We start from the raw sequence: 27,149 nt of genomic DNA on the forward strand, positions 1-27,149 counted from the left end.
TGGGCATAATACACGTGTGGTGCGCAGTGGCATTTAGCGGCCTTCTAATTACCAAAAAGCAACACCAAAGTCATATATGTCTGCTATTTCTGAACAAAGGGGATCCCAGAGAAGAATTTACAACCATTTATGCCATAATTGCACAAGCTGTTTGTAAATAATTTAAGTTAGAAACCAAAAGTTTGTGAAAAAATTTGTGAAAAGTGAACGATTTTTTTGTATTTGATTGCATTTGGCGGTGAAATGGTGGCATGAAATATACCAAAATGGGCCTAGATCAATACTTTGGGATGTCTACTAAAAAAATATATATACATGTCAATGGATATTCAGAGATTTATTAAAGGAAGGGAAGGGGAGTAGGCTGTTACTAAAGGTTGGGCCCTTAATATGGACACAGCTGAACCTGTTTTCAGGATTAAAAATGCAGACCCTTAAAATATATATATAGAAAAAACTGTTAGAGGTAGAGAATTGTAGATATCAAATAAATAGCTACACAAAAGACAGGGATATCAGCATTTTCATTTTAATAGGTTAAATAACCTTTACATGTAACCCAAAAATGGGAAAAATACAAAGCGATGCAGCACAACTCCTGCAAGCCTACATCAGACAGAGACCCTGATTCTGGCTTCCACAGGAATTACTATTAAATTGCACAGAGAAATACAGGTCACACTGTCCTAGGACATCAAAGCCGCAGCATACATTCATACATACAGTCAATCAATGGCATAGATTAACAAACAACACCTCTAACAGAGGATGGCAGTGCAGAACCTGCACTAATCAGCCAACATGTTAATCATTGAGGATCTATGTTTGCCAAACCCAGTGTTAGTCACATAAAGTAAACAGAGAAATATATGTAACTTATAAACACATATGCTTGTGGTGTTAAATACATAAATAAATCTAACTTAGGAGAGGTGGATTGAGACCTAGTGGGAAGCCAAGCAACACCTATTTCAGAGGGCACCCCTAACATATAGAGAGGACTCGGTGTCATGAAATCTTATTTAGGATCTATGCCTGGTCTTCCTATATCAAGGTGACAATACCACTAACCAGATTGACAAAGTAGAATTGATATCAGAATTATATGCAGGGAAACAAAAGGCAATTGGTATGTCCATATAACATATTGAATCACATGGCATGGCAAAAGGTTGTTTGTATGACATCCGAACATATGGTGTATTTTTCACACACTGTCCAGAATTTCAAACGCCATATATTTACTCTCTCAGAGGGGTGAAATTCCTTCCCTCAATCGAAGTACCGACATAGTGAATTTTGGAGCCTTCCTTCCGAGCAAGTAGAAGCAGCAATCATGTATCCATACTGCTCACATTTGTTGCCAAAAGTTTCCATTAAATTGCGAACTTTGTTTGTTCCAGGGCAGAGCGGCCCACTCCGTGCACGTCACTGCCGACGCGCGTTTCACCCCCACGTGACCACTGCGTCAAGGGGTTTCTTCAGGGCAAACGAATAGGGATCATAGGCCATGCTTGGTATATATTGTTTGTAATCCACTTTGATTGGGTAGGCACTTTTTATTGCAGCCAATGTGTTAGCCGCAAGCCCTTTACACGAGGAAAAGTGAAAATTATATACAGAGAAAAGTAAATAAGATAACACACTCACTTAATTATACTGTGTATTAAAAACATGCATACAGATTGTATAATAAATACATCTTGTAACGGCAGAAAAAATAATAACTGCCTCTAAGTGAAGATGTATAATTATACACGGTGCATAATAAGTAATTAACCTGATTTTAGCCAAATGTATTAAAAAGAGATTTTTTGTTTTTATTTTATTTTAAATGCCTTATCATTATGAATTATGAAATGGGGTAAAAAGAAAAGACCCAATCATATTGATATATATTTTTTTGTATATTTTTCTCTCTTGCCTCTTAAAATAGCTGTATTTGGACACAGCTTAAAGTCAGCCAATGAATGAATTTAACAAAAACACGCATACTCTTGCATGTATAGCCTCCAGGCAGTTCAACCCTACCTAAAAAGTAACGAGAATTATTTTCAGAGTATTTTTTTCCAATATAATAGTAAAAGTAAGTTAAGTAATACAGACATTTACAAGAACGCAGCAAATTTCTCGTTAAGACCCCTTGGGGCCAATGTTTGTAATTTATACATCCACGCTGTTTCCTTTTTGAGGAGTATTTTGTCAATGTCTCCTCCTCTACCAAACAAAGAACAAGTCTCTATACCAGTAACTTTAAGATCAGTTACATTCGAATTGTGGTGTAATAAAAAATGTAATGCTATCCCACTCTTTATGTCACCATCTTTTGTTGCTTTTATATCATCCCTATGCTCGGACACTCTGTCTTTCAGCATACGTCTAGTTTTCCCAATGTAAAACATTGGACAACTACAGGAAATAAGATAAATCACATTTTCTGTTTTGCAATTAATAAACTGTTTGATAGGAAAAACAGTACCTCCAGTTGAGAAAGATTTTGAACGTACAATGTATCTACAATAGACACAGTGTCCACATTGAAAACATCCTTTAACTTTTCTATGTTCACCCAACCAATCTTTAGAGCTTGGGCTTTTTACATTGAAACTTTTGACAAGCTTATCTTTTAGATTTGGAGCTCGTCGAGCAACCAAAGAAGGTTGAACCCCCACAAGTTTTGAGACAGACTCATCTGCTTGTAGGAATTGCCATTTTGCATTGAGTATATGTCGTATCATCTCCCAATGACAGTTATATTCTGTAACAAAACAAATTGTTTGGTCACTTTGCTTGTCCCTAGTCTGATAGAGCAGGTCATCTCTGTTTGCTTTTCTTGCTCTGTTTTTAGCAAATCTCAAGTTGCGTTTTGAGTAACCTCTCTTTTCAAACCTGCTGAACATTTCTCCAGCATGCTGATCATACTTATTTAGACTTGAGCAATTTCTCCTTAAACGGAGAAACTGCCCAACCGGAATGCCTCTAATTAGAGACTTAGGATGATGACTCGAGGCTTCCAGAATGTTATTGGTTGCTGTCTCTTTATGGTAAATTTCTGTAGCCAGCACTCGACCTTTTTTAATTTTTACATCCAAAAATGTTAGTTCACTAGTGCTGTAGTCAAAAGAATATTAAACTCATTGATATTGAGTAACTTAACAAAGTTTTTCAGGGACTCTTCAGTGCCTCTCCACAGGAGAAACACATCGTCCACATACCGAAGCCAAATTAGGACATGTTCATCCAACCAATCTTGTAGTTCACCAAAGACCACCTGGCTTTCCCATAGGCCAAGGTGAAGACAGGCATAAGATGGGGCACAAGTGGCCCCCATTGCTGTTCCCCTTATTTGTTTGTAGAATTTTTGGTCAAAGAGGAAGACATTGTTTGTCAAGATAAATTGTAACAACTTAAGGACAAATTCCGTATGTTTATTGAAGGCAGGCCCTCTACTTTCGAGAAAATATCTTACCGCTCTTAATCCAACCTCATGGGGTATGGATGAATAGAGTCCTTCCACGTCTAGTGACACAAGAAGCATGTCTTGTTCTATTGCCAGACCATCAATCTTTCTAAGCAAGTCACTAGTATCCTTCACGTAAGACGTGAGGGATGTAAGGAACGGTTTCAGAAATTTATCCATATAGTTTCCCAGGTTCTCTGTGATGCTTCCAATCCCTGAAATTATGGGACGACCCGGAGGGTCTCTTAAGTTCTTATGAAGCTTAGGGATACAGTAAAATACCGGAACTCTGGGAAACTTTGCATAAAGATAATTACATTCATTCTTGTTAATGATACCATCTTTTCTAGCATCATTAAGCAGGTGTAATAAATCAGCCTGTATAGATTCAGTGGGGCAACCTGGTAACTGGAGATACTGATCCTTATTACGAAGTTGTCGTTTTACTTCATTAACATATTTTGTCTCATCCATAATCACCAGGTTGCCCCCCTTATCCGCCTGCTTAATGATTAGACCTTTTTGATTTGTTAGATCAAACAGTGCCCTTCTTTCATCTTTTCTTAAGTTGTCATTAGAAATTTTGTCAATAGAGATTTTATTTATCTCTTTTTCGACTTCCCTTACAAACAATTGGACAGCTGGTACCAAGGCTAGTGCAGGCATGTATTCAGATCTCCTTTTTAGACCTGAGTTAACCACCATCTGTGGGGTGGAAGTATCCTCATGTGTTAATGGAGGATTATCTATAGGGGATTCTTCCAGCGGTATTTCTTCGTTCAGTAAACTTACCAAACTTTCCACTGTCATGTTATCATCTTGATCCAAAGTCAAAATGTTTGTATTAGCCTCATCCTGGACAACATTAGTTGTTTTTGAAAGTGCAACAGGAAAAAACGGCTACAGGGCTACAAACCTACTCAATCCAATGAATGAAAGGGGACAGCATAAAAAAGTTATAAAAGTAAAAAGGCTTTATTGTGTATCACTTAAAAACAAGTAGAGCCGTAGCTCAAAACAGCATACACTGACAACTAGGGACTATGGGTACATTAGGTTATGTTGCACTTTTACATTTAGGAATTTGCCTGTGTCTGTATCCCCTTCCTCTAATCTATTTAAGGTACCTCTAATATGAGTCAGCAGTAGCATGATTTGAGAACACATACAAATGTATATACATACTTATTCTTTTTAAGCTGTTCTTAATTGAGCCAGTTTAGATTTTTATTGAATATTTGTTGTACAATACACTAATTTGTTTATAATCCTGCTGCTTGAACTCCCTCTCTGTACCCAACATTATTCTGTCATTAGTTTAGCCTAACATACTTAATTCAACAGGACAATAAGGGGTTAATTTTTGTTTTTAATTAATGTGTGTTGTTCCTTTAAATAGGAGTAACAGTGGCAGCAATCAGATAGCAGTGAACAAGTGTGCTGAGGACACACGAAACATGTCTGCTGTGCTGCACTGTTACCCCTTTTGTCAGTGTATGCTGTTTTGAGCTACGGCTCTACTTGTTTTTAAGTGATACACAATAAAGCCTTTTTACTTTTATAACTTTTTTATGCTGTCCCCTTTCATTCATTGGATTGAGTAGGTTTGTAGCCCTGTAGCCGTTTTTTCCTGTTGCACTTTGTATTCCTATCACGCCTGGACAGAGGCGTGTCGGCTGGGCTCCCTACTTCCGGATTTTCTACACAGTCTGCACGGAGGAGCGGAACGGACGTGACACACTGTTACCTCTCAGACACGCTGAAGTGACGCTGCTCAGTGAAAGGACCCCGGACCCTCGCAGGAACGGTAAGCGCCACACTAGTGGAACTTTCTATTAGTTGTTTTTGCTTTCATAACATGTGAAAGAACCACTTTACGGGCAAAAAGGTGTAAGTCCTTAATGACTGTAAATTTGTCCAGACTATTTGTTGGACAAAAAGAAAGGCCTTTTTTTTTTAAAAGTTTCACATGTGCAGTGTTAAGTGGAAAAGAGGAGAGATTTACAATCTGTAACTCATCACTCTTAGTGGACGGTAGATCACCTAAAAGTCCCCTCTGTAATCCCTTTGTGTCCTCATTTTCTCCATACCTCTCCTCATCCCCCTTCCTCTCCTCTGGAATCTGCCCCTTGTTCTGAAAGTCTGACCCTCCATAGAGTCTATTTTTGTTTCTATTCCTTTTCCTTCCTCTACGTTTCCTTTCTTTTTTACGTGCATGCCTGCTGCCTCGTTTTTTGTCCCTGAATCATATGAATTTTTATTTAGAAAATAAGTATAGACTTGGTTCTTTTTGTAGTCCTCTTGATCACGTCCTAATTTTCTACATTTACGCTGTTTAATTTCTTGTTGTAATTTTGAAAAAGCCTCTTTAGTTTCATAATTTTAGAGTAAATATATGGCGTTTGAAATTCTGGACAGTGTGTGAAAAATACACCATATGTTCGGATGTCATACAAACAACCTTTTGCCATGCCATGTGATTCAATATGTTATATGGACATACCAATTGCCTTTTGTTTCCCTGCATATAATTCTGATATCAATTCTACTTTGTCAATCTGGTTAGTGGTATTGTCACCTTGATATAGGAAGACCAGACATAGATCCTAAATAAGATTTCATGACACCGAGTCCTCTCTATATGTTAGGGGTGCCCTCTGAAATAGGTGTTGCTTGGCTTCCCACTAGGTTTCAATCCACCTCTCCTAAGTTAGATTTATTTATGTATTTAACACCACAAGCATATGTGTTTATAAGTTACATATATTTCTCTGTTTACTTTATGTGACTAACACTGGGTTTGGCAAACATAGATCCTCAATGATTAACATGTTGGCTGATTAGTGCAGGTTCTGCACTGCCATCCTCTGTTAGAGGTGTTGTTTGTTAATCTATGCCATTGATTGACTGTATGTATGAATGTATGCTGCGGCTTTGATGTCCTAGGACAGTGTGACCTGTATTTCTCTGTGCAATTTAATAGTAATTCCTGTGGAAGCCAGTATCAGGGTCTCTGTCTGATGTAGGCTTGCAGGAGTTGTGCTGCATCGCTTTGTATTTTTCCCATTTTTGGGTTACATGTAAAGGTTATTTAACCTATTAAAATGAAAATGCTGATATCCCTGTCTTTTGTGTAGCTATTTATTTGATATCTACAATTCTCTACCTCTAACAGTTTTTTCTATGGATATTCAGAGATTCCTGAAAGATATCAGTGTTCTAATGTAACTATCGCTAATTTTGAAAAAAAATGGTTTGGAAATAGCAAAGTGCTACTTTATTTATGGCCCTATAGTTTACAAAAAAAGCAAAGAACATGTAAACATTGGGTATTTCTAAAATCAGGACAAAATTTAGAAACTATTTAGCATGGGTGTTTTTTGGTGGTTGTAGATGTGTAACAGATTTTGGGGGTCAAAGTTAGAAAAAGTGTGTTTTTTCCATTTTTTCCTCATATTTTATCATTTTTTTTATAGTAAATTATAAGATATGATGAAAATAATGGTATCTTTAGAAAGTCCATTTAATGGCGAGAAAAACGGTATATAATATGTGTGGGTACAGTAAATGAGTAAGAGGAAAATTACAGCTAAACACAAACACCTCAAAAATGTAAAAATAGCCTTGGTCCCAAACGGACAGAAAATGGAAAAGTGCTGTGGTCATTAAGGGGTTAATAGGTTCTCACATACAGAACATTTAGTGCATCTAAAATTTCCATCTCTGTTTTTGTGCTTTTTTAACCAGTTACATTTCTCTTGATCTTTAAATAAACTGCTTACTAAGCTATCCCTCAGATTGGGTGCTCGTTTTGCTGTGTTTTGCCCCTACCATTTTTTCTATCGACTTGTCAAGGGTTAGAACATGCCAATGTTTCCTCAAAATAGTAGTTATTGTTTCCCATTGCTCATTGAATGTACTTATAAATCTGATAGTATTCTCATCTTTATTTACTCTTGGGTTATATAGAAGACCCTCTCTATCACTATCTCTAGCCCGACAAAAGGCTTGTTTGAGTCTTTTAGATGGATAACCTCTTTCTTTAAATCTGGTTTCCAGTGCTTTCGCCTCCAATTTAAATCTGTCCATATTTGTGCAATTTCGGCGATGCCTCAAATATTGGCCCTGAGGAATATTTTTAAGTGTGGTAAATGATGGCTGTCAGCATGTAGTATTGTATTGGCCGCAGTACTTATGCGGAATGTTTCAGTGGTAATTATGTTGCCCTCTTTCTTAATTTTTAAATCTAGAAATGCTACTTCACTAGTACTCCAGAAGAATGTAAATTTTAGATTGAATGAGTTATTATTCAATCTTTGAATAAATTCTTGTAATTGTGTTACTGTGCCCTCCCAGAACATCACAATATCATCAATAAATCTAAGCCATACGCTAATATGACTTAGATCAAGGTTAGAAGCATCTAGGACAACATCACGTTCCCAGGCTCCTAAATATAGACAAGCATAGGTTGGGGCACAGCATGTGCCCATTGCTGTGCCCAGGATTTGTTCATAATATTTATTTTGAAAAATAAAGAAATCGTGTGTCAGGATAAACCTCAAACGTTCCAGGACGAAATCAGTTTGTTTTTTGGATTTTAGTCCTCTCTCCTCCAAAAATCTTTTGATTTGGTTAATACCTTTTTCATGGGGGATTGAGGAATAAAGCTGTTCCACATCAATAGTCACCAATATGGTTTCATTATTCACACAGATTCCATTTAGTTTTTGAGGACATCAAGGGTGTCTTGAATATAGGAAGGTCTTAAACAATAATCAACATATGTAGAGATATTCTCTGTTAGGGAGTTTATCCCTGCAATTATAGGTCTACCTGGGACTGGGACAGTCTTTATATGTATTTTTGGGATTGTGTAAAATGTAGCAGTGATAGGGAATTTTTTATTTAAATATTCAAATTCTTTTTTATTTATTAAGCCCTCGTCCTGTGCTTTTTTCAAAATCTCTACTAGTTGGGATTTATATTCATCAGTTGGATTATATTTTAAACATTTGCAATGAGTTTTGTCATTAAGTTGTTTTTTTACATTCCATTAGATAGTCCTGTGTATTTAAAATTACAACGTTACCCCCCTTGTCCGATGGCTTGATGACTATTGATGTGTCACTCTTAAGATCTTTAATTGCTTTCCTTTCTTCATTAGATAGATTGTCATTGGATCTGCTAATTTTAATTTTGGATATATCTTTTTCCACCAATTTAACAAAATTAAGTACTGAAGGTACCATGGATACAGATGGCATATATTCTGATTTTTTTGCCAAAATACTGAAACCTATATGTTCAGGTTCTTCAGGCAGTTTACCTGGATCATTGTCAGTCCAGTTTTCCAATAACAATCTATCATGCATGTCCAAAATAGTTGCTTGTGTTTTATCCTAATGTAATTTCCTTAAGATTACCTTTCTGGCAAATAAATGGACATCCTTAACTGTAGTAAATTTGTCACAAGAGTTTTTAGGGGCAAAAGTACCTTAATTTGTACATCTGAGATACTTTTTTGTGACAAATTTAGTACCTTGATGTCAGTAATTTGATCTAACTCTTGTCTTTCTTCTGATTCCTTAAATGATATCGATTTTTCTCTTGGGCCTGAGTATCCTCTTTGCTTCCCCCCTCTGCATATTCTTTTTGTGGGGCTGATTTCTCTAAAAAACGCCCTCTCCTATTTCTTCTATAGTTTTTCCTTCTACCTCCTTTCTCAGAGATTTCAGAATCTGTACTACTAGTGAATATTTGAGTATATTCATAAACTTTATTCTCCTGGTAGTCATTCGTCACGTTGATATTTGCGTTTTTTTCTAAATTTAATAGCATCTTGTATCTTTCTTACTTCAAGTTTAGCTACCCCCATAAGTTTAGAATATTGTTCATCATCTTTCCATTTTTCTAAGTGGTCATTTAGGTTTTTTATTTCATCCTGAATTCTTTTTAGTCTTAGATCATTTTTCTCTCTCATCAATTTCATCCACCCAAAGGAGCAGTCACTAGCAAAATGTTCCCATTTTACTTGAAAATCAGGTGTTAATGGGTCACTAAGATTATTACCTGTTTTTTTTTCTTATTCTTAACCCTCTTGGGATCATCTCTGCTTCAATATATTTATCTAAGATGGTTACCTCCCATTTAAGTTTCTGCTCTTTCAGGACCTTAGCTTTGTAATCCTTAAAGATTTTAAATATATTGTGTGAGTCAGTGCTACTAGCTCCCTCAGTTGTAGTTCCCTGGGATACCGTAAAGGTATCACTAATATCAAAATCCCACTCTGATTCATTGATTTCAGCCATCTTAAGAGTGCTAATAATAATTTATAGACTAATTCTCTAACATTAACAAAGTGGAAATATTCTGAATCACTTCTGTACACACTTCAAACATTCAGAAAGACTCATCAATAGAGTCCAGATACATTTGTTTAACAGGGATGATTGGCACCAGAATAAATAAGGTTAGATCTAGTAAATACACACTTGCTTCAATTAGGGTATTTGCAAGTGTGCAGTGCTCAAAGGTAGTGAGTTTATTAATAATATAACAACAAAAGAAAGACAAATGCTCCAAAAGGCTACCCTTATCTGGCACATTACCGTAAGAATCAAAATATTAAATCAGAAAAATACCACCTTAATAAGATTAAGTTGCAGCAACTGCTATCTTTTGCAGAATTTAATCTTTATTGCTTGAGTAATATTGCTAAATATCTAGAAAATTGTCGCATCTATAGAAAATTCAAAATTTAAAAACAGAATTTATGTTTACCTGATAAATTACTTTCTCCAACGGTGTGTCCGGTCCACGGTGTCATCCTTACTTGTGGGATATTCTCTTCCCCAACAGGAAATGGCAAAGAGCCCAGCAAAGCTGGTCACATGATCCCTCCTAGGCTCCGCCTACCCCAGTCATTCGACCGACGTTAAGGAGGAATATTTGCATAGGAGAAACCATATGGTACCGTGGTGACTGTAGTTAAAAAAATAAATTATCAGACCTGATTAAAAAACCAGGGCGGGCCGTGGACCGGACACACCGTTGGAGAAAGTAATTTATCAGGTAAACATAAATTCTGTTTTCTCCAACATAGGTGTGTCCGGTCCACGGCGTCATCCTTACTTGTGGGAACCAATACCAAAGCTTTAGGACACGGATGAAGGGAGGGAGCAAATCAGGTCACCTAAATGGAAGGCACCACGGCTTGCAAAACCTTTCTCCCAAAAATAGCCTCAGAAGAAGCAAAAGTATCAAACTTGTAAAATTTGGTAAAAGTGTGCAGTGAAGACCAAGTCGCTGCCCTACATATCTGATCAACAGAAGCCTCGTTCTTGAAGGCCCATGTGGAAGCCACAGCCCTAGTGGAATGAGCTGTGATTCTTTCGGGAGGCTGCCGTCCGGCAGTCTCGTAAGCCAATCTGATGATGCTTTTAATCCAAAAAGAGAGAGAGGTAGAAGTTGCTTTTTGACCTCTAATTTTACCGGAATAAACAACAAACAAGGAAGATGTTTGTCTAAAATCCTTTGTAGCATCTAAATAGAATTTTAGAGCGCGAACAACATCTAAATTGTGCAACAAACGTTCCTTCTTTGAAACTGGTTTCGGACACAGAGAAGGTACGATAATCTCCTGGTTAATGTTTTTGTTAGAAACAACTTTTGGAAGAAAACCAGGTTTAGTACGTAAAACCACCTTATCTGCATGGAACACCAGATAAGGAGGAGAACACTGCAGAGCAGATAATTCTGAAACTCTTCTGGCAGAAGAAATTGCAACTAAAAACAAAACTTTCCAAGATAATAACTTAATATCAACGGAATGCAAGGGTTCAAACGGAACCCCTTGAAGAACTGAAAGAACTAAATTGAGACTCCAAGGAGGAGTCAAAGGTTTGTAAACAGGCTTAATTCTAACCAGAGCCTGAACAAAGGCTTGAACATCTGGCACAGCAGCCAGTTTTTTGTGAAGTAACACCGACAAGGCAGAAATCTGTCCCTTCAGGGAACTTGCAGATAATCCTTTTTCCAATCCTTCTTGAAGGAAGGATAGAATCCTAGGAATCTTAACCTTGTCCCAAGGGAATCCTTTAGATTCACACCAACAGATATATTTTTTCCAAATTTTGTGGTAAATCTTTCTAGTTACAGGCTTTCTGGCCTGAACAAGAGTATCGATAACAGAATCTGAGAACCCTCGCTTCGATAAAATCAAGCGTTCAATCTCCAAGCAGTCAGCTGGAGTGAAACCAGATTCGGATGTTCGAACGGACCCTGAACAAGAAGGTCTCGTCTCAAAGGTAGCTTCCAAGGTGGAGCCGATGACATATTCACCAGATCTGCATACCAAGTCCTGCGTGGCCACGCAGGAGCTATCAAGATCACCGACGCCCTCTCCTGATTGATCCTGGCTACCAGCCTGGGGATGAGAGGAAACGGCGGGAACACATAGGCTAGTTTGAAGGTCCAAGGTGCTACTAGTGCATCCACTAGAGCCGCCTTGGGATCCCTGGATCTGGACCCGTAGCAAGGAACTTTGAAGTTCTGACGAGAGGCCATCAGATCCATGTCTGGAATGCCCCACAGCTGAGTGACTTGGGCAAAGATTTCCGGATGGAGTTCCCACTCCCCCGGATGCAATGTCTGACGACTCAGAAAATCCGCTTCCCAATTTTCCACTCCTGGGATGTGGATAGCAGACAGGTGGCAGGAGTGAGACTCCGCCCATAGAATGATTTTGGTCACTTCTTCCATCGCTAGGGAACTCCTTGTTCCCCCCTGATGGTTGATGTACGCAACAGTTGTCATGTTGTCTGATTGAAACCGTATGAACTTGGCCCTCGCTAGCTGAGGCCAAGCCTTGAGAGCATTGAATATCGCTCTCAGTTCCAGAATATTTATCGGTAGAAGAGATTCTTCCCGAGACCAAAGACCCTGAGCTTTCAGGGATCCCCAGACCGCGCCCCAGCCCATCAGACTGGCGTCGGTCGTGACAATGACCCACTCTGGTCTGCGGAATGTCATCCCTTGTGACAGGTTGTCCAGGGACAGCCACCAACGGAGTGAGTCTCTGGTCCTCTGATTTACTTGTATCTTCGGAGACAAGTCTGTATAGTCCCCATTCCACTGACTGAGCATGCACAGTTGTAATGGTCTTAGATGAATGCGCGCAAAAGGAACTATGTCCATTGCCGCTACCATCAACCCGATCACTTCCATGCACTGAGCTATGGAAGGAAGAGGAACGGAATGAAGGATTCGACAAGAGTCTAGAAGTTTTGTTTTTCTGGCCTCTGTCAGAAAAATCCTCATTTCTAAGGAGTCTATTATTGTTCCCAGGAAGGGAACCCTTGTTGACGGGGATAGAGAACTCTTTTCCACGTTCACTTTCCATCCGTGAGATCTGAGAAAGGCCAGGACAATGTCCGTGTGAGCCCTTGCTTGAGGAAGGGACGACGCTTGAATCAGAATGTCGTCCAAGTAAGGTACTACAGCAATGCCCCTTGGTCTTAGCACAGCTAGAAGGGACCCTAGTACCTTTGTGAAAATCCTTGGAGCAGTGGCTAATCCAAAAGGAAGCGCCACGAACTGGTAATGTTTGTCCAGGAATGCGAACCTTAGGAACCGATGATGTTCCTTGTGGATAGGAATATGTAGATACGCATCCTTTAAATCCACCGTGGTCATGAATTGACCTTCCTGGATGGAAGGAAGAATAGTTCGAATGGTTTCCATCTTGAACGATGGAACCTTGAGAAACTTGTTTAAGATCTTGAGATCTAAGATTGGTCTGAACGTTCCCTCTTTTTTGGGAACTATGAACAGATTGGAGTAGAACCCCATCCCTTGTTCTCTTAATGGAACAGGATGAATCACTCCCATTTTTGACAGGTCTTCTACACAATGTAAGAATGCCTGTCTTTTTATGTGGTCTGAAGACAACTGAGACCTGTGGAACCTCCCCCTTGGGGGAAGTCCCTTGAATTCCAGAAGATAACCTTGGGAGACTATTTCTAGCGCCCAAGGATCCAGAACATCTCTTGCCCAAGCCTGAGCGAAGAGAGAGAGTCTGCCCCCCACCAGATCCGGTCCCGGATCGGGGGCCAACCCCTTAAAATAACGGAACCGGAGCCGTTTTAAACTTTAACCCCTTTACAGTCCCTGGTATCTGCTTTGCTGAGACCCAACCAAGCCCAAAGGGGAATACGATACCAAATGACGCCTTCAGAAAGTCTTTTCTAAGTATCAGAGCTCCTCTCACATGCGACTGCATGCCATGCCTCTCAAAAACAAGTGCGCCACACCGGCGCGAAAATGAGGCTCTGCTTATGCTTTGGGAAAGCCCCTAAGGAATAAGGTGTCTAATACAGTGCCTGCCGATATTATTATATCAAAATACCCAGATAAAATGATTCCTCAAGGCTAAATATGTGTTAATAATGAATCGATTTAGCCCAGAAAAAGTCTACAGTCTTAATAAGCCCTTGTGAAGCCCTTATTTACAATCGTAATAAACATGGCTTACCGGATCCCATAGGGAAAATGACAGCTTCCAGCATTACATCGTCTTGTTAGAATGTGTCATACCTCAAGCAGCAAGAGGCTGCACACTGTTCCCCCAACTGAAGTTAATTGCTCTCAACAGTCCTGTGTGGAACAGCCATGGATTTTAGTTACGGTTGCTAAAATCATTTTCCTCATACAAACAGAAATCTTCATCTCTTTTCTGTTTCTGAGTAAATAGTACATACCAGCACTATTTCAAAATAACAAACTCTTGATTGAATAATAAAAACTACAGTTAAACACTAAAAAACTCTAAGCCATCTCCGTGGAGATGTTGCCTGTACAACGGCAAAGAGAATGACTGGGGTAGGCGGAGCCTAGGAGGGATCATGTGACCAGCTTTGCTGGGCTCTTTGCCATTTCCTGTTGGGGAAGAGAATATCCCACAAGTAAGGATGACGCCGTGGACCGGACACACCTATGTTGGAGAAATAAAAAAACATTTGTTCTATGTAGATCTTTTATACATAAAAATATCATTTTTTTTCAAAGTTCATCCTGGGACTTTTATGCCCCTAAAGATAATAATGATGAAAATATGTTCATAATGCTAGTGCTAATTTAAATTGACATTAAATAATTGTTTTTAGTAAGTTTTGAAAGAACTGAATATACAACATTTAAAATTAAGCCACTATTTGCCACTTAGCGGTATACTATGCCTTTAAAATGAAACAAAAAGTTTCTTCTATTTGGACTGGTTACAATTCACTCGGTAAATGGAGGCGGAGCATTTGGTCTTACAAAAAGCGTCACCTAATTGTGACGTAATCCGACACAGCCGGAAGAAGCCCCATGCCGTGAGGGGTGAAACGTACGTAGCAAGGCAAGAGTTGGCAGCTACATGTGTCCCACTACAGAAACTGGGAACTTTTGAATAGCATCTTCAAGGATCCTTATACGCATTGAGGTACAAGTCTGCTTAAACACCATCACCGTATTGGATCAAAACGGTAAACGTGTATAGCAACAGGCAACCGGCCTCCCAGCAACTGGAGCTAGTTGTGATATCGTCAGGAGGGTTAGGTGAGTTACATTGCTTACATTCACCCCGGTGAAACAACAATATGGATATCGTATCCTGGACAACAATGGGTGAGATAATATATGCTTGACTTACTAACCCTGCCTATACTAGCATCTGCTTTAAATGGACTGTATTATCATTACTGGGGGAGACTACTCTGTGCGCTTTTTACTTACCTCTTCTGTCCTACGTTATTCTGGACTTACTGCTGTTTCTCTCTGACTGCTAATTACCTATATAATTTGGAGACAAGGATTTACTACCACAAGGAGACCTACTCCTGTTGCGGGTTTAACTTTACCCTAGTAGGAAACAAGAATTATTCTTTTTGTGAGCTCTGAAATTACCATATTTTTCAAAGGGTACCCTTGGAGACTATTTGAATTGTTTATATTTCTCTGCTGTGGACACTTACTTATTATACTGCTATAGTGGCTTTATTCTAATTTTGATATTTATGTTGTTATATTTTATTTTCATTAAATGACTTATTTTTCTGCTTATTAAGGTGGTATTTTTCTGATTTAATATTTTGATTCTTACGGTAATGTGCCAGATAAGGGTAGCCTTTTGGAGCATTTGTGGGAGGGAATTGTGAGTACCTTGCACTCTTGCCCCTGTCTTTCTTTTGTTGATATATATATATATAAACACACATACATACATACAAAGAGGTATTGGCGCACATCAATTTTCAAAAGCACAACATATTTTTTTGAACTGCTGCAAAAAAATTGCCTGCAAACAACATCAAGAGACAACTATTCTTTTTAAATAATATTGGGATCTTAGTCACACAATATGGCCATATTTTGCTTGGCCAGTCACCACTTACAAGGTGCCCCAATTAGACTGGTCCTATCACTACTTTGCCACAGAGGGCTGAATCATTCCTGCTTTTACTCTCCATAATAGAATGAGACTCCCTGGCTTTTTATTCACAACTATTACACTGCCATGAGCACACCAGGGAGTCTCATTCTATTATGGGTCATATTGGCAGCACTCACAGATGTTGTATATAAGTTTTGTAAGGTGTGCTAAAAAAACAAATTTTGTATTTGTATTTAAAAGTAATCAGGGAGACTGACCATCTCCCATTGGTTTAAGAACCCCACCCAAGCTCAGGTGTATATATACACATACACACACACACACACAGGTAGCCCTCAGTTTACGCTGGGGTTAGGTTCCAGAAGGAATGGTTGTAAATCGAAACCGTTGTAAATTGAAACCCAGTTTAAAATGTAAGCCAATGAGAAGTGAGGGAGTTAGATTCCAGGCCCCTCTCAAAATTGACATAAGTAACACCTAATACATTATTTTTAAAGCTTTGATATGAAGACTTTAAATGCTAAACAGCATTATAAAACCTAATTAAATAATCACACAACAGACTATCATCAAACTAAGTTTAATGAACAAAAACATTTTTTTACTTGCATTTTTCTGAGTCATGGGGAAGCAAACGAATTGTCAAAGGATCTGCAGGAAAAGGTAGTTGAACTGTATAAAACAGGAAAGGGATATAAAAAGATATCCAAGGAATTGAGAATGCCAATTAGCAGTGTTAAAACTCTAATCAAGAAGTGGAAAATGAGGGGTTCTGTTTAAACCAAACCACGGTCAGGTAGACCAACTAAAATTTCAGCCACAACTGCCAGGAAAATTGTTCGGGATGCAAAGACAAACCCACAAATAACTTCAGGTGAAATTCAGGACATGTGGTGTGGCTGTTTCAAGATGCACAATAAGGAGGCACTTGAAGAAAGATGGGCTGCATGGTCGAGTTACCAGAAGAAAGCCATTACTACGCAAATTCCATAAAGTATCCCGCTTACAATACGCCAAATAGCACAGAGACAAGCCTCAAACCTTCTGGTACAAAGTCATTTGGAGTGATGAGACCAAAATTGAGCTTTTTGGCCACAACCATAAATGCTACATTTGGAGAGGAGTCAACAAGGCCTACGATGAAAGATACACCATTCCTACTGTGAAACACGGAGGTGGATCGCTGATGTTTTGGGGATGTGTGAGCTACAAAGGCACAGGAAATTTGGTCAGAATTGATGGCAAGATGAATGCAGTATGTTATCAAACAGAACGCTTCATTTTCCACTTCTTGATTAGAGTTTGAACACTGCTGATTTGCATTCTCAATTCCTTGGATATCTTTTTATATCCCTTTCCTGTTTTATACAGATCAACTACCTTTTTCCCACAGATCCTTTGACAATTCTTTTTCTTTCCCCATGACTCAGAATCCAGAAATGTCAGTGCAGCACTGGATGAAAGATGCAAGGGTCTGTCAGGAGCACAGAAACTCATTGACCTTTTATACACACACACTAATTACAAGCAAACAGATCACAGGTGAGGATGGTTACATTTAATAGCCATTCAACCCCTTTGTGTCGGCTATCAGCCGAAACGCGTAAGCCATTAGTGCCACACCTGGTTGCTACCTTACTTTGTGTGCCATTTCATATTTTAACTTGTTCCAATAAAGTAGACTTTTATTCAACCTCCAGAATCCTTTGTTCGTTTATCCTTAACCTACACATGTTTTAACCAAAGAGAAATGTATATTAAAAAAGCCTTTGTAATTATGACTTTTTTGAAATACAGAGTAAATGGGATTATATATACTGTATTATATTAAGAACAATATGTAACTAAATTCTTCTGGATTATTTGCTGTTGTAAATAATTTATGTACAAAACACAGTCGTATAAATTATAAATACAGTAAACTCTCAGTTAACCAGAACTGTCAAGCAACCAGAAAAAAAAGAAGATACTGTATGTTAAAATTAACACTAATTTTGCTCTGCGGCTTCCTTTCTCTATAGTGGGCTCTCAAAAGGTGAAAGCAAGCCCTTTTTATGCCACAAGACCCTACATAACTGCTCTTGAAAGTTGTGAGCACAAGGCAGTCTGAGAATTAGACATCACGCTGCCACTGGGTGCCCGGAACTTAATGGAGGTGGCATTAATATTAATTCATAATTTGCTTTTATTTACTGTATTTAAATATTAACATCAAGTAAATACAACGTTTATAGTATAGTATGGATTATATAACTAGTTAGGTCAATTTTTAATAGTAACTCTCAAGCAACTAGAGACTACACTTATCCGGAATCTACCAATCCCCATGGGTGCCGGTTAACTGGGAGTTTACTGTATTAGCATAAATAATAATAAATAAATGGAAATACATACCGTTTGATCCTCAATGCATCCTTGTTTTAAGTAAAGATTCAGGCCATTGATATTAATGTATTGTGGTCCCTGTTGTGTCAGATTCTGCTGGTGAATAGGAGATGATGCTTGTGCTGCCCTCGGAAAATCACTGGAACGGTCACTTGACCCAATTATATTCTCACAGGCATATTTCATGGCACTGACTGTTTTGTCATCGTTGTTCACAAATCTAATCTCTTTTAAATGGTTTTCGTAAAATCCATCACAAAACTGCTTGACTGCACATACAATAATTTCTGCACAATCCTTTAACGGGAAGCCAAAGATCCCAGAGCTCACTGCTGGGATGGCCACAGATTTGATAACTCTATTAAATTTCACATAATTAAGAACATTTGTAATAACTTCAAACAACTTATGTTTACATTCTTTCTGATTAAATTCACTCCACTGTGGTCCTACTGCATGAATAATCTCCTTACAGGGAAGATTCCCACCTGATGTCAGTGCAATAGAGCCAGTTTTTACTGGTCCATTTTTAAAAACAAAATTCTGGCTCTCATAATTAACCTGTGGCCCTCCAGCCTTTGCAAGTGCAAAGGCTAGACCTCCTGCATGACAAAGTTGCTCATTGGCTGCATTAACAACAGCATCAGTATCTTGCCTTGTCATATCATCCTTCCACACACTAATCTTGAGGCCACATGGAAGAGTTTTCTTATAAACCATTACAGAATCTTCTGGTCTGGACTGTAATTTTGGTCCCTTTAACTTAACTTCACAGTAAAATTTCCTAATAAACAGGTCATTGAGTTTATTCTCGATACCACTGAGGTATTCATAAGTAGGTTGTGAGAGGGGAAATGATCTCTTCATATTCCTAAAAGAGAAAATATAATAGAGTGTTAAAACGATTAATAGAATACAAACAGCTATATGAAATGCGTTTGACATTGGTTATTCCTTCCGGTAATTAAAAATCCTTGTATTTTATATCTTTCTTGAAAAGTAAATAAGAAGCTAAAAATTAGATACACTGTCTAGTTGAAAAAGCTTGCAGCAGCGCTAAGAAAATTTGCGCTTATATCTTTTACACATCCACATCTTTTTTTGAGATTCTGGATTATTGTAGCAGTTTTTTCTAGGAAATTGTTCCCAAAGTGAGTATTTAAAAATGTATTACAATGATATGGATGCTGGGAGTTGTCCCTATCAACCAACACTTCCTGTTAGTTTCATATAAAATTTTAAGGGACATGAAACCCAAATTTTTTTATTTCAGAAATAAAGCGAGGGTAAACTTTACATGATTTAAAATCAGGTCTGGAATCTAAGTGATAGATTTTGTGCTGTAACTTACTTTTTAATCTAGATATGCCATTCCCTTGCTCCTGCCGCCCACTTCAAAACACATTTTTTGTGAGCTAACGAACTGTTCTCCAATCGGAACTCTAGCCGTTTGCCATGTTTTTTGCAGCTAGAGCTCCGATTGGAGAACAGTCAAAACCGTTCTCTCACAAAAGAATCTTGGAGGTGTGTTTGGGGTCATTATCATGCTGGAATACTGCCCAGTCTCTGTAGTGGATCATGCTCTGCTTCAGAATGTCACAGTACATGTTGGCATTCATGGTTCCCTCAATGAATTGTAGCTCCCCAGTGCTGGCAGCACTCATGCAGGCCCAGACCATGACACTCCCACTACCATGCTTTACTGTAGGTAAGATACACTTGTCTTTGTACTGCTCACCTGGTTGCCGCAACACATGCTTGACACCATATGAACCAAATAAGTTTATCTTGGTCTCATCGGACCGATTGCCATTCTTAGCTGCTACAGCAGCCCACGGCTAAAATAAAATTTTGCTAAGAGGTGACATTTGCACCTCTTAGCCAATAGCCGTGCGGTAAATCCGGCTCCCATGAGCGCCAAGCCGGATTTACAGCACGGCTATTGGCTAAGAGGTGAAAACGTCACCTCTTAGCAAAAACCTTTTTTTTAGCCGTGGGCTGCTGTAGCAGCTAAGAACGGCGATCGGTTGAAACAAATAAAGGAGCTAGGATTTACTTTCACTTTAAACATTTTTGTCACTTTCCCATGTATTACTCTTATATTTAACATACATAGAATGCTGAAATGCTAATATTTTATTTTTTTATAAAAACAGAATGTTTACCTGATAAATTACTTTCTCCAACGGTGTGTCCGGTCCACGGCGTCATCCTTACTTGTGGGATATTCTCTTCCCCAACAGGAAATGGCAAAGAGCCCAGCAAAGCTGGTCACATGATCCCTCCTAGGCTCCGCCTACCCCAGTCATTCGACCGACGTTAAGGAGGAATATTTGCATAGGAGAAACCATATGATACCGTGGTGACTGTAGTTAAAGAAAATAAATTATCAGACCTGATTAAAAAACCAGGGCGGGCCGTGGACCGGACACACCGTTGGAGAAAGTAATTTATCAGGTAAACATAAATTCTGTTTTCTCCAACATAGGTGTGTCCGGTCCACGGCGTCATCCTTACTTGTGGGAACCAATACCAAAGCTTTAGGACACGGATGATGGGAGGGAGCAAATCAGGTCACCTAGATGGAAGGCACCACGGCTTGCAAAACCTTTCTCCCAAAAATAGCCTCAGAAGAAGCAAAAGTATCAAACTTGTAAAATTTGGTAAAAGTGTGCAGTGAAGACCAAGTCGCTGCCCTACATATCTGATCAACAGAAGCCTCGTTCTTGAAGGCCCATGTGGAAGCCACAGCCCTAGTGGAATGAGCTGTGATTCTTTCGGGAGGCTGCCGTCCGGCAGTCTCGTAAGCCAATCTGATGATGCTTTTAATCCAAAAAGAGAGAGAGAGGTAGAAGTTGCTTTTTGACCTCTCCTTTTACCGGAATAAACAACAAACAAGGAAGATGTTTGTCTAAAATCCTTTGTAGCATCTAAATAGAATTTTAGAGCGCGAACAACATCCAAATTGTGCAACAAACGTTCCTTCTTCGAAACTGGTTTCGGACACAGAGAAGGTACGATAATCTCCTGGTTAATGTTTTTGTTAGAAACAACTTTTGGAAGAAAACCAGGTTTAGTACGTAAAACCACCTTATCTGCATGGAACACCAGATAAGGAGGAGAACACTGCAGAGCAGATAATTCTGAAACTCTTCTAGCAGAAGAAATTGCAACCAAAAACAAAACTTTCCAAGATAATAACTTAATATCAACGGAATGTAAGGGTTCAAACGGAACCCCCTGAAGAACTGAAAGAACTAAGTTGAGACTCCAAGGAGGAGTCAAAGGTTTGTAAACAGGCTTGATTCTAACCAGAGCCTGAACAAAGGCTTGAACATCTGGCACAGCTGCCAGCTTTTTGTGAAGTAACACAGACAAGGCAGAAATCTGTCCCTTCAAGGAACTTGCAGATAATCCTTTTTCCAATCCTTCTTGAAGGAAGGATAGAATCTTAGGAATCTTAACCTTGTCCCAAGGGAATCCTTTAGATTCACACCAACAGATATATTTTTTCCAAATTTTGTGGTAAATCTTTCTAGTTACAGGCTTTCTGGCCTGAACAAGAGTATCGATAACAGAATCTGAGAACCCTCGCTTCGATAAGATCAAGCGTTCAATCTCCAAGCAGTCAGCTGGAGTGAGACCAGATTCGGATGTTCGAACGGACCTTGAACAAGAAGGTCTCGTCTCAAAGGTAGCTTCCATGGTGGAGCCGATGACATATTCACCAGATCTGCATACCAAGTCCTGCGTGGCTACGCAGGAGCTATCAAGATCACCGACGCCCTTTCCTGATTGATCCTGGCTACCAGCCTGGGGATGAGAGGAAACGGCGGAAATACATAAGCTAGTTTGAAGGTCCAAGGTGCTACTAGTGCATCCACTAGAGCCGCCTTGGGATCCCTGGATCTGGACCCGTAGCAAGGAACTTTGAAGTTCTGACGAGAGGCCATCAGATCCATGTCTGGAATGCCCCACAGTTGAGTGACTTGGGCAAAGATTTCCGGATGGAGTTCCCACTCCCCCGGATGCAATGTCTGACGACTCAGAAAATCCGCTTCCCAATTTTCCACTCCTGGGATGTGGACAGGTGGCAGGAGTGAGACTCCGCCCATAGAATGATTTTGGTCACTTCTTCCATCGCCAGGGAACTCCTTGTTCCCCCCTGATGGTTGATGTACGCAACAGTTGTCATGTTGTCTGATTGAAACCGTATGAACTTGGCCCTCGCTAGCTGAGGCCAAGCCTTGAGAGCATTGAATATCGCTCTCAGTTCCAGAATATTTATCGGTAGAAGAGATTCTTCCCGAGACCAAAGACCCTGAGCTTTCAGGGATCCCCAGACCGCGCCCCAGCCCATCAGACTGGCGTCGGTCGTGACAATGACCCACTCTGGTCTGCGGAAGGTCATCCCTTGTGACAGGTTGTCCAGGGACAGCCACCAACGGAGTGAGTCTCTGGTCCTCTGATTTACTTGTATCCTCGGAGACAAGTTTGTATAGTCCCCATTCCACTGACTGAGCATGCACAGTTGTAATGGTCTTAGATGAATGCGCGCAAAAGGAACTATGTCCATTGCCGCTACCATCAAACCTATCACTTCCATGCACTGCGCTATGGAAGGAAGAGGAACGGAATGAAGTATCCGACAAGAGTCTAGAAGTTTTGTTTTTCTGGCCTCTGTCAGAAAAATCCTCATTTCTAAGGAGTCTATTATTGTTCCCAAGAAGGGAACCCTTGTTGACGGAGATAGAGAACTCTTTTCCACGTTCACTTTCCATCCGTGAGATCTGAGAAAGGCCAGGACGATGTCCGTGTGAGCCCTTGCTTGAGGAAGGGACGACGCTTGAATCAGAATGTCGTCCAAGTAAGGTACTACAGCAATGCCCCTTGGTCTTAGCACAGCTAGAAGGGACCCTAGTACCTTTGTGAAAATCCTTGGAGCAGTGGCTAATCCGAAAGGAAGCGCCACGAACTGGTAATGCTTGTCCAGGAATGCGAACCTTAGGAACCGATGATGTTCCTTGTGGATAGGAATATGTAGATACGCATCCTTTAAATCCACCGTGGTCATGAATTGACCTTCCTGGATGGAAGGAAGAATTGTTCGAATGGTTTCCATTTTGAACGATGGAACCTTGAGAAACTTGTTTAAGATCTTGAGATCTAAGATTGGTCTGAACGTTCCCTCTTTTTTGGGAACTATGAACAGATTGGAGTAGAACCCCATCCCTTGTTCTCCTAATGGAACAGGATGAATCACTCCCATTTTTAACAGGTCTTCTACACAACGTAAGAATGCCTGTCTTTTTATGTGGTCTGAAGACAACTGAGACCTGTGGAACCTCCCCCTTGGGGGAAGCCCCTTGAATTCCAGAAGATAACCTTGGGAGACTATATCTAGCGCCCAAGGATCCAGAACATCTCTTGCCCAAGCCTGAGCGAAGAGAGAGAGTCTGCCCCCCACCAGATCCGGTCCCGGATCGGGGGCCAACATTTCATGCTGTCTTGGTAGCAGTGGCAGGTTTCTTGGCCTGCTTTCCCTTGTTCCAGCCTTGCATTGGTCTCCAAGCTGGCTTGGCTTGAGAAGTATTACCCTCTTGCTTAGAGGACGTAGCACTTTGGGCTGGTCCGTTTCTACGAAAGGGACGAAAATTAGGTTTATTTTTGGCCTTGAAAGGCCGATCCTGAGGAAGGGCGTGGCCCTTACCCCCAGTGATATCAGAGATAATCTCTTTCAAGTCAGGGCCAAACAGCGTTTTCCCCTTGAAAGGAATGTTAAGTAGCTTGTTCTTGGAAGACGCATCAGCTGACCAAGATTTCAACCAAAGCGCTCTGCGCGCCACAATAGCAAACCCAGAATTCTTAGCCGCTAACCTAGCCAATTGCAAAGTGGCGTCTAGGGTGAAAGAATTAGCCAATTTGAGAGCATTGATTCTGTCCATAATCTCCTCATAAGGAGGAGAATCACTATCGACCGCCTTTACCAGCTCATCGAACCAGAAACACGCGGCTGTAGCGACAGGGACAATGCATGAAATTGGTTGTAGAAGGTAACCCTGCTGAACAAACATCTTTTTAAGTAAACCTTCTAATTTTTTTATCCATAGGATCTTTGAAAGCACAACTATCTTCTATGGGTATAGTGGTGCGTTTGTTTAAAGTGGAAACCGCTCCCTCGACCTTGGGGACTGTCTGCCATAAGTCCTTTCTGGGGTCGACCATAGGAAACAATTTTTTAAATATGGGGGGAGGGACGAAAGGAATACCGGGCCTTTCCCATTCTTTATTTACAATGTCCGCCACCCGCTTGGGTATAGGAAAAGCTTCTGGGAGCCCCGGGACCTCTAGGAACTTGTCCATTTTACATAGTTTCTCTGGGATGACCAACTTGTCACAATCATCCAGAGTGGATAATACCTCCTTAAGCAGAATGCGGAGATGTTCCAACTTAAATTTAAACGTAATCACATCAGGTTCAGCTTGTTGAGAAATGTTCCCTGAATCAGTAATTTCTCCCTCAGACAAAACCTCCCTGGCCCCATCAGACTGGTTTAGGGGCCCTTCAGAACCATTATTATCAGCGTCGTCATGCTCTTCAGTATCTAAAACAGAGCAGTCGCGCTTACGCTGATAAGTGTGCATTTTGGCTAAAATGTTTTTGACAGAATTATCCATTACAGCCGTTAATTGTTGCATAGTAAGGAGTATTGGCGCGCTAGATGTACTAGGGGCCTCCTGAGTGGGCAAGACTCGTGTAGACGAAGGAGGGAATGATGCAGTACCATGCTTACTCCCCTCACTTGAGGAATCATCTTGGGCATCATTGTCACATAAATCACATTTATTTAAATGAGAAGGAACTCTGGCTTCCCCACATTCAGAACACAGTCTATCTGGTAGTTCAGACATGTTAAACAGGCATAAACTTGATAACAAAGTACAAAAAACGTTTTAAAATAAAACCGTTACTGTCACTTTAAATTTTAAACTGAACACACTTTATTACTGCAATTGCGAAAAAATATGAAGGAATTGTTCAAAATTCACCAAAATTTCACCACAGTGTCTTAAAGCCTTAAAAGTATTGCACACCAAATTTGGAAGCTTTAACCCTTAAAATAACGGAACCGGAGCCGTTTTTAACTTTAACCCCTTTACAGTCCCTGGTATCTGCTTTGCTGAGACCCAACCAAGCCCAAAGGGGAATACGATACCAAATGACGCCTTCAGAAAGTCTTTTCTATGTATCAGAGCTCCTCACACATGCGACTGCATGTCATGCCTCTCAAAAACAAGTGCGCAACACCGGCGCGAAAATGAGGCTCTGCCTATGATTTGGGAAAGCCCCTAAGAATAAGGTGTCTAAAACAGTGCCTGCCGATATAATCTTATCAAAATACCCAGATTAAATGATTCCTCAAGGCTAAATATGTGTTAATAATGAATCGATTTAGCCCAGAAAAAGTCTACAGTCTTAATAAGCCCTTGTGAAGCCCTTATTTACTATCTTAATAAACATGGCTTACCGGATCCCATAGGGAAAATGACAGCTTCCAGCATTACATCGTCTTGTTAGAATGTGTCATACCTCGAGCAGCAAGAGACTGCTCACTGTTCCCCCAACTGAAGTTAATTCCTCTCAACAGTCCTGTGTGGAACAGCCATGGATTTTAGTAACGGTTGCTAAAATCATTTTCCTCATACAAACAGAAATCTTCATCTCTTTTCTGTTTCTGAGTAAATAGTACATACCAGCACTATTTTAAAATAACAAACTCTTGATTGAATAATAAAAACTACAGTTAAACACTAAAAAACTCTAAGCCATCTCCGTGGAGATGTTGCCTGTACAACGGCAAAGAGAATGACTGGGGTAGGCGGAGCCTAGGAGGGATCATGTGACCAGCTTTGCTGGGCTCTTTGCCATTTCCTGTTGGGGAAGAGAATATCCCACAAGTAAGGATGACGCCGTGGACCGGACACACCTATGTTGGAGAAATTAACAAAATGCAAAGTGAGTGAACAGAAGAAAAATCTAAATCAAACCAATATTTGGTGTGGGGGTCAGAGGGACAACAGAAATTATGGAAATAAATGCAAGGAGGACTTGTGTGGACAAAAAAAATACACAGCATTATCTAACACTTTTTTTTATCATCCAAGATGTCCACAGAGTGGTTAGTGCATGTTGAAAGAATTTTGATGCTTCCACTGAATGAACAGTTTAACCACTGCCAAGACAAATATTTGTCTATAGTACCATTACATCAAGATGCCCACTGGTACCTTCTAAGGTTGGTACAAAAGAATATGAAGAGATGAAGCCAGTAAGAGGATAGGGAATTGAGATGATATAAGGGATTAGTAAAAGGTACAAAAAGTCTGATGGGACATGTGATAAAAAAAAAAGACTGCAAAAAGAGGGTCCTAAAGAGTATTTAAGAGAACACTTAGAAATTTAGCTTAGAACAAGAAGTTGTTCTAGTTAAATAACAAAATGCATGCTTACCTGATAAATTATTTTCCTTTCGGAATGATGATAGGCCATAGAGCTCCATAACATGTGGGATATATTTTCCGCCACTAGGAGGAGGCCAAGAACCCACACAAGAGCTTAAAGGGACAGTGAATTCAAAATTGAAGAGTAAAACAAGGTAGGCACATAAGAGCTCAGGAGTGTGCATGTGTCTTTAGAACTCTATGGCCGTATTTTGTAATATTATTTGTAGCTTTGTTAAAAAATGTTGCAAAACACTGCTGCCATAGAGTATTACAAACACATGCACACTGCTGAGCTCTAATGAGCCTACCTAGTTTTACTTTTCAATAAATGATACCAAGAGAACAAAGCAAATTTGATAAGAG

At 39.8% G+C, this 27,149-nt stretch overlaps 1 protein-coding gene across 3 annotated transcripts in view; it reads right to left on the reverse strand.

The window, feature by feature from the left end:
- The window catches only part of PARP9 (poly(ADP-ribose) polymerase family member 9), a 677,909-nt gene that overhangs the window by 584,167 nt on the left and 66,593 nt on the right, over positions 1 to 27,149 (reverse strand). For all 3 annotated transcript variants that reach the window (XM_053698038.1, XM_053698037.1, XM_053698036.1), the window contains exon 2: positions 18,291 to 19,152. In XM_053698038.1, coding sequence (XP_053554013.1) covers positions 18,291 to 19,148 — 858 coding nt within the window. In that variant the 5' untranslated portion in view covers positions 19,149 to 19,152. The remainder of the gene's footprint in view (positions 1 to 18,290; positions 19,153 to 27,149) is intronic.

This window comes from Bombina bombina, chromosome 1, assembly GCF_027579735.1.
Source record: "Bombina bombina isolate aBomBom1 chromosome 1, aBomBom1.pri, whole genome shotgun sequence".
Classification (NCBI taxonomy): domain Eukaryota; kingdom Metazoa; phylum Chordata; class Amphibia; order Anura; family Bombinatoridae; genus Bombina; species Bombina bombina.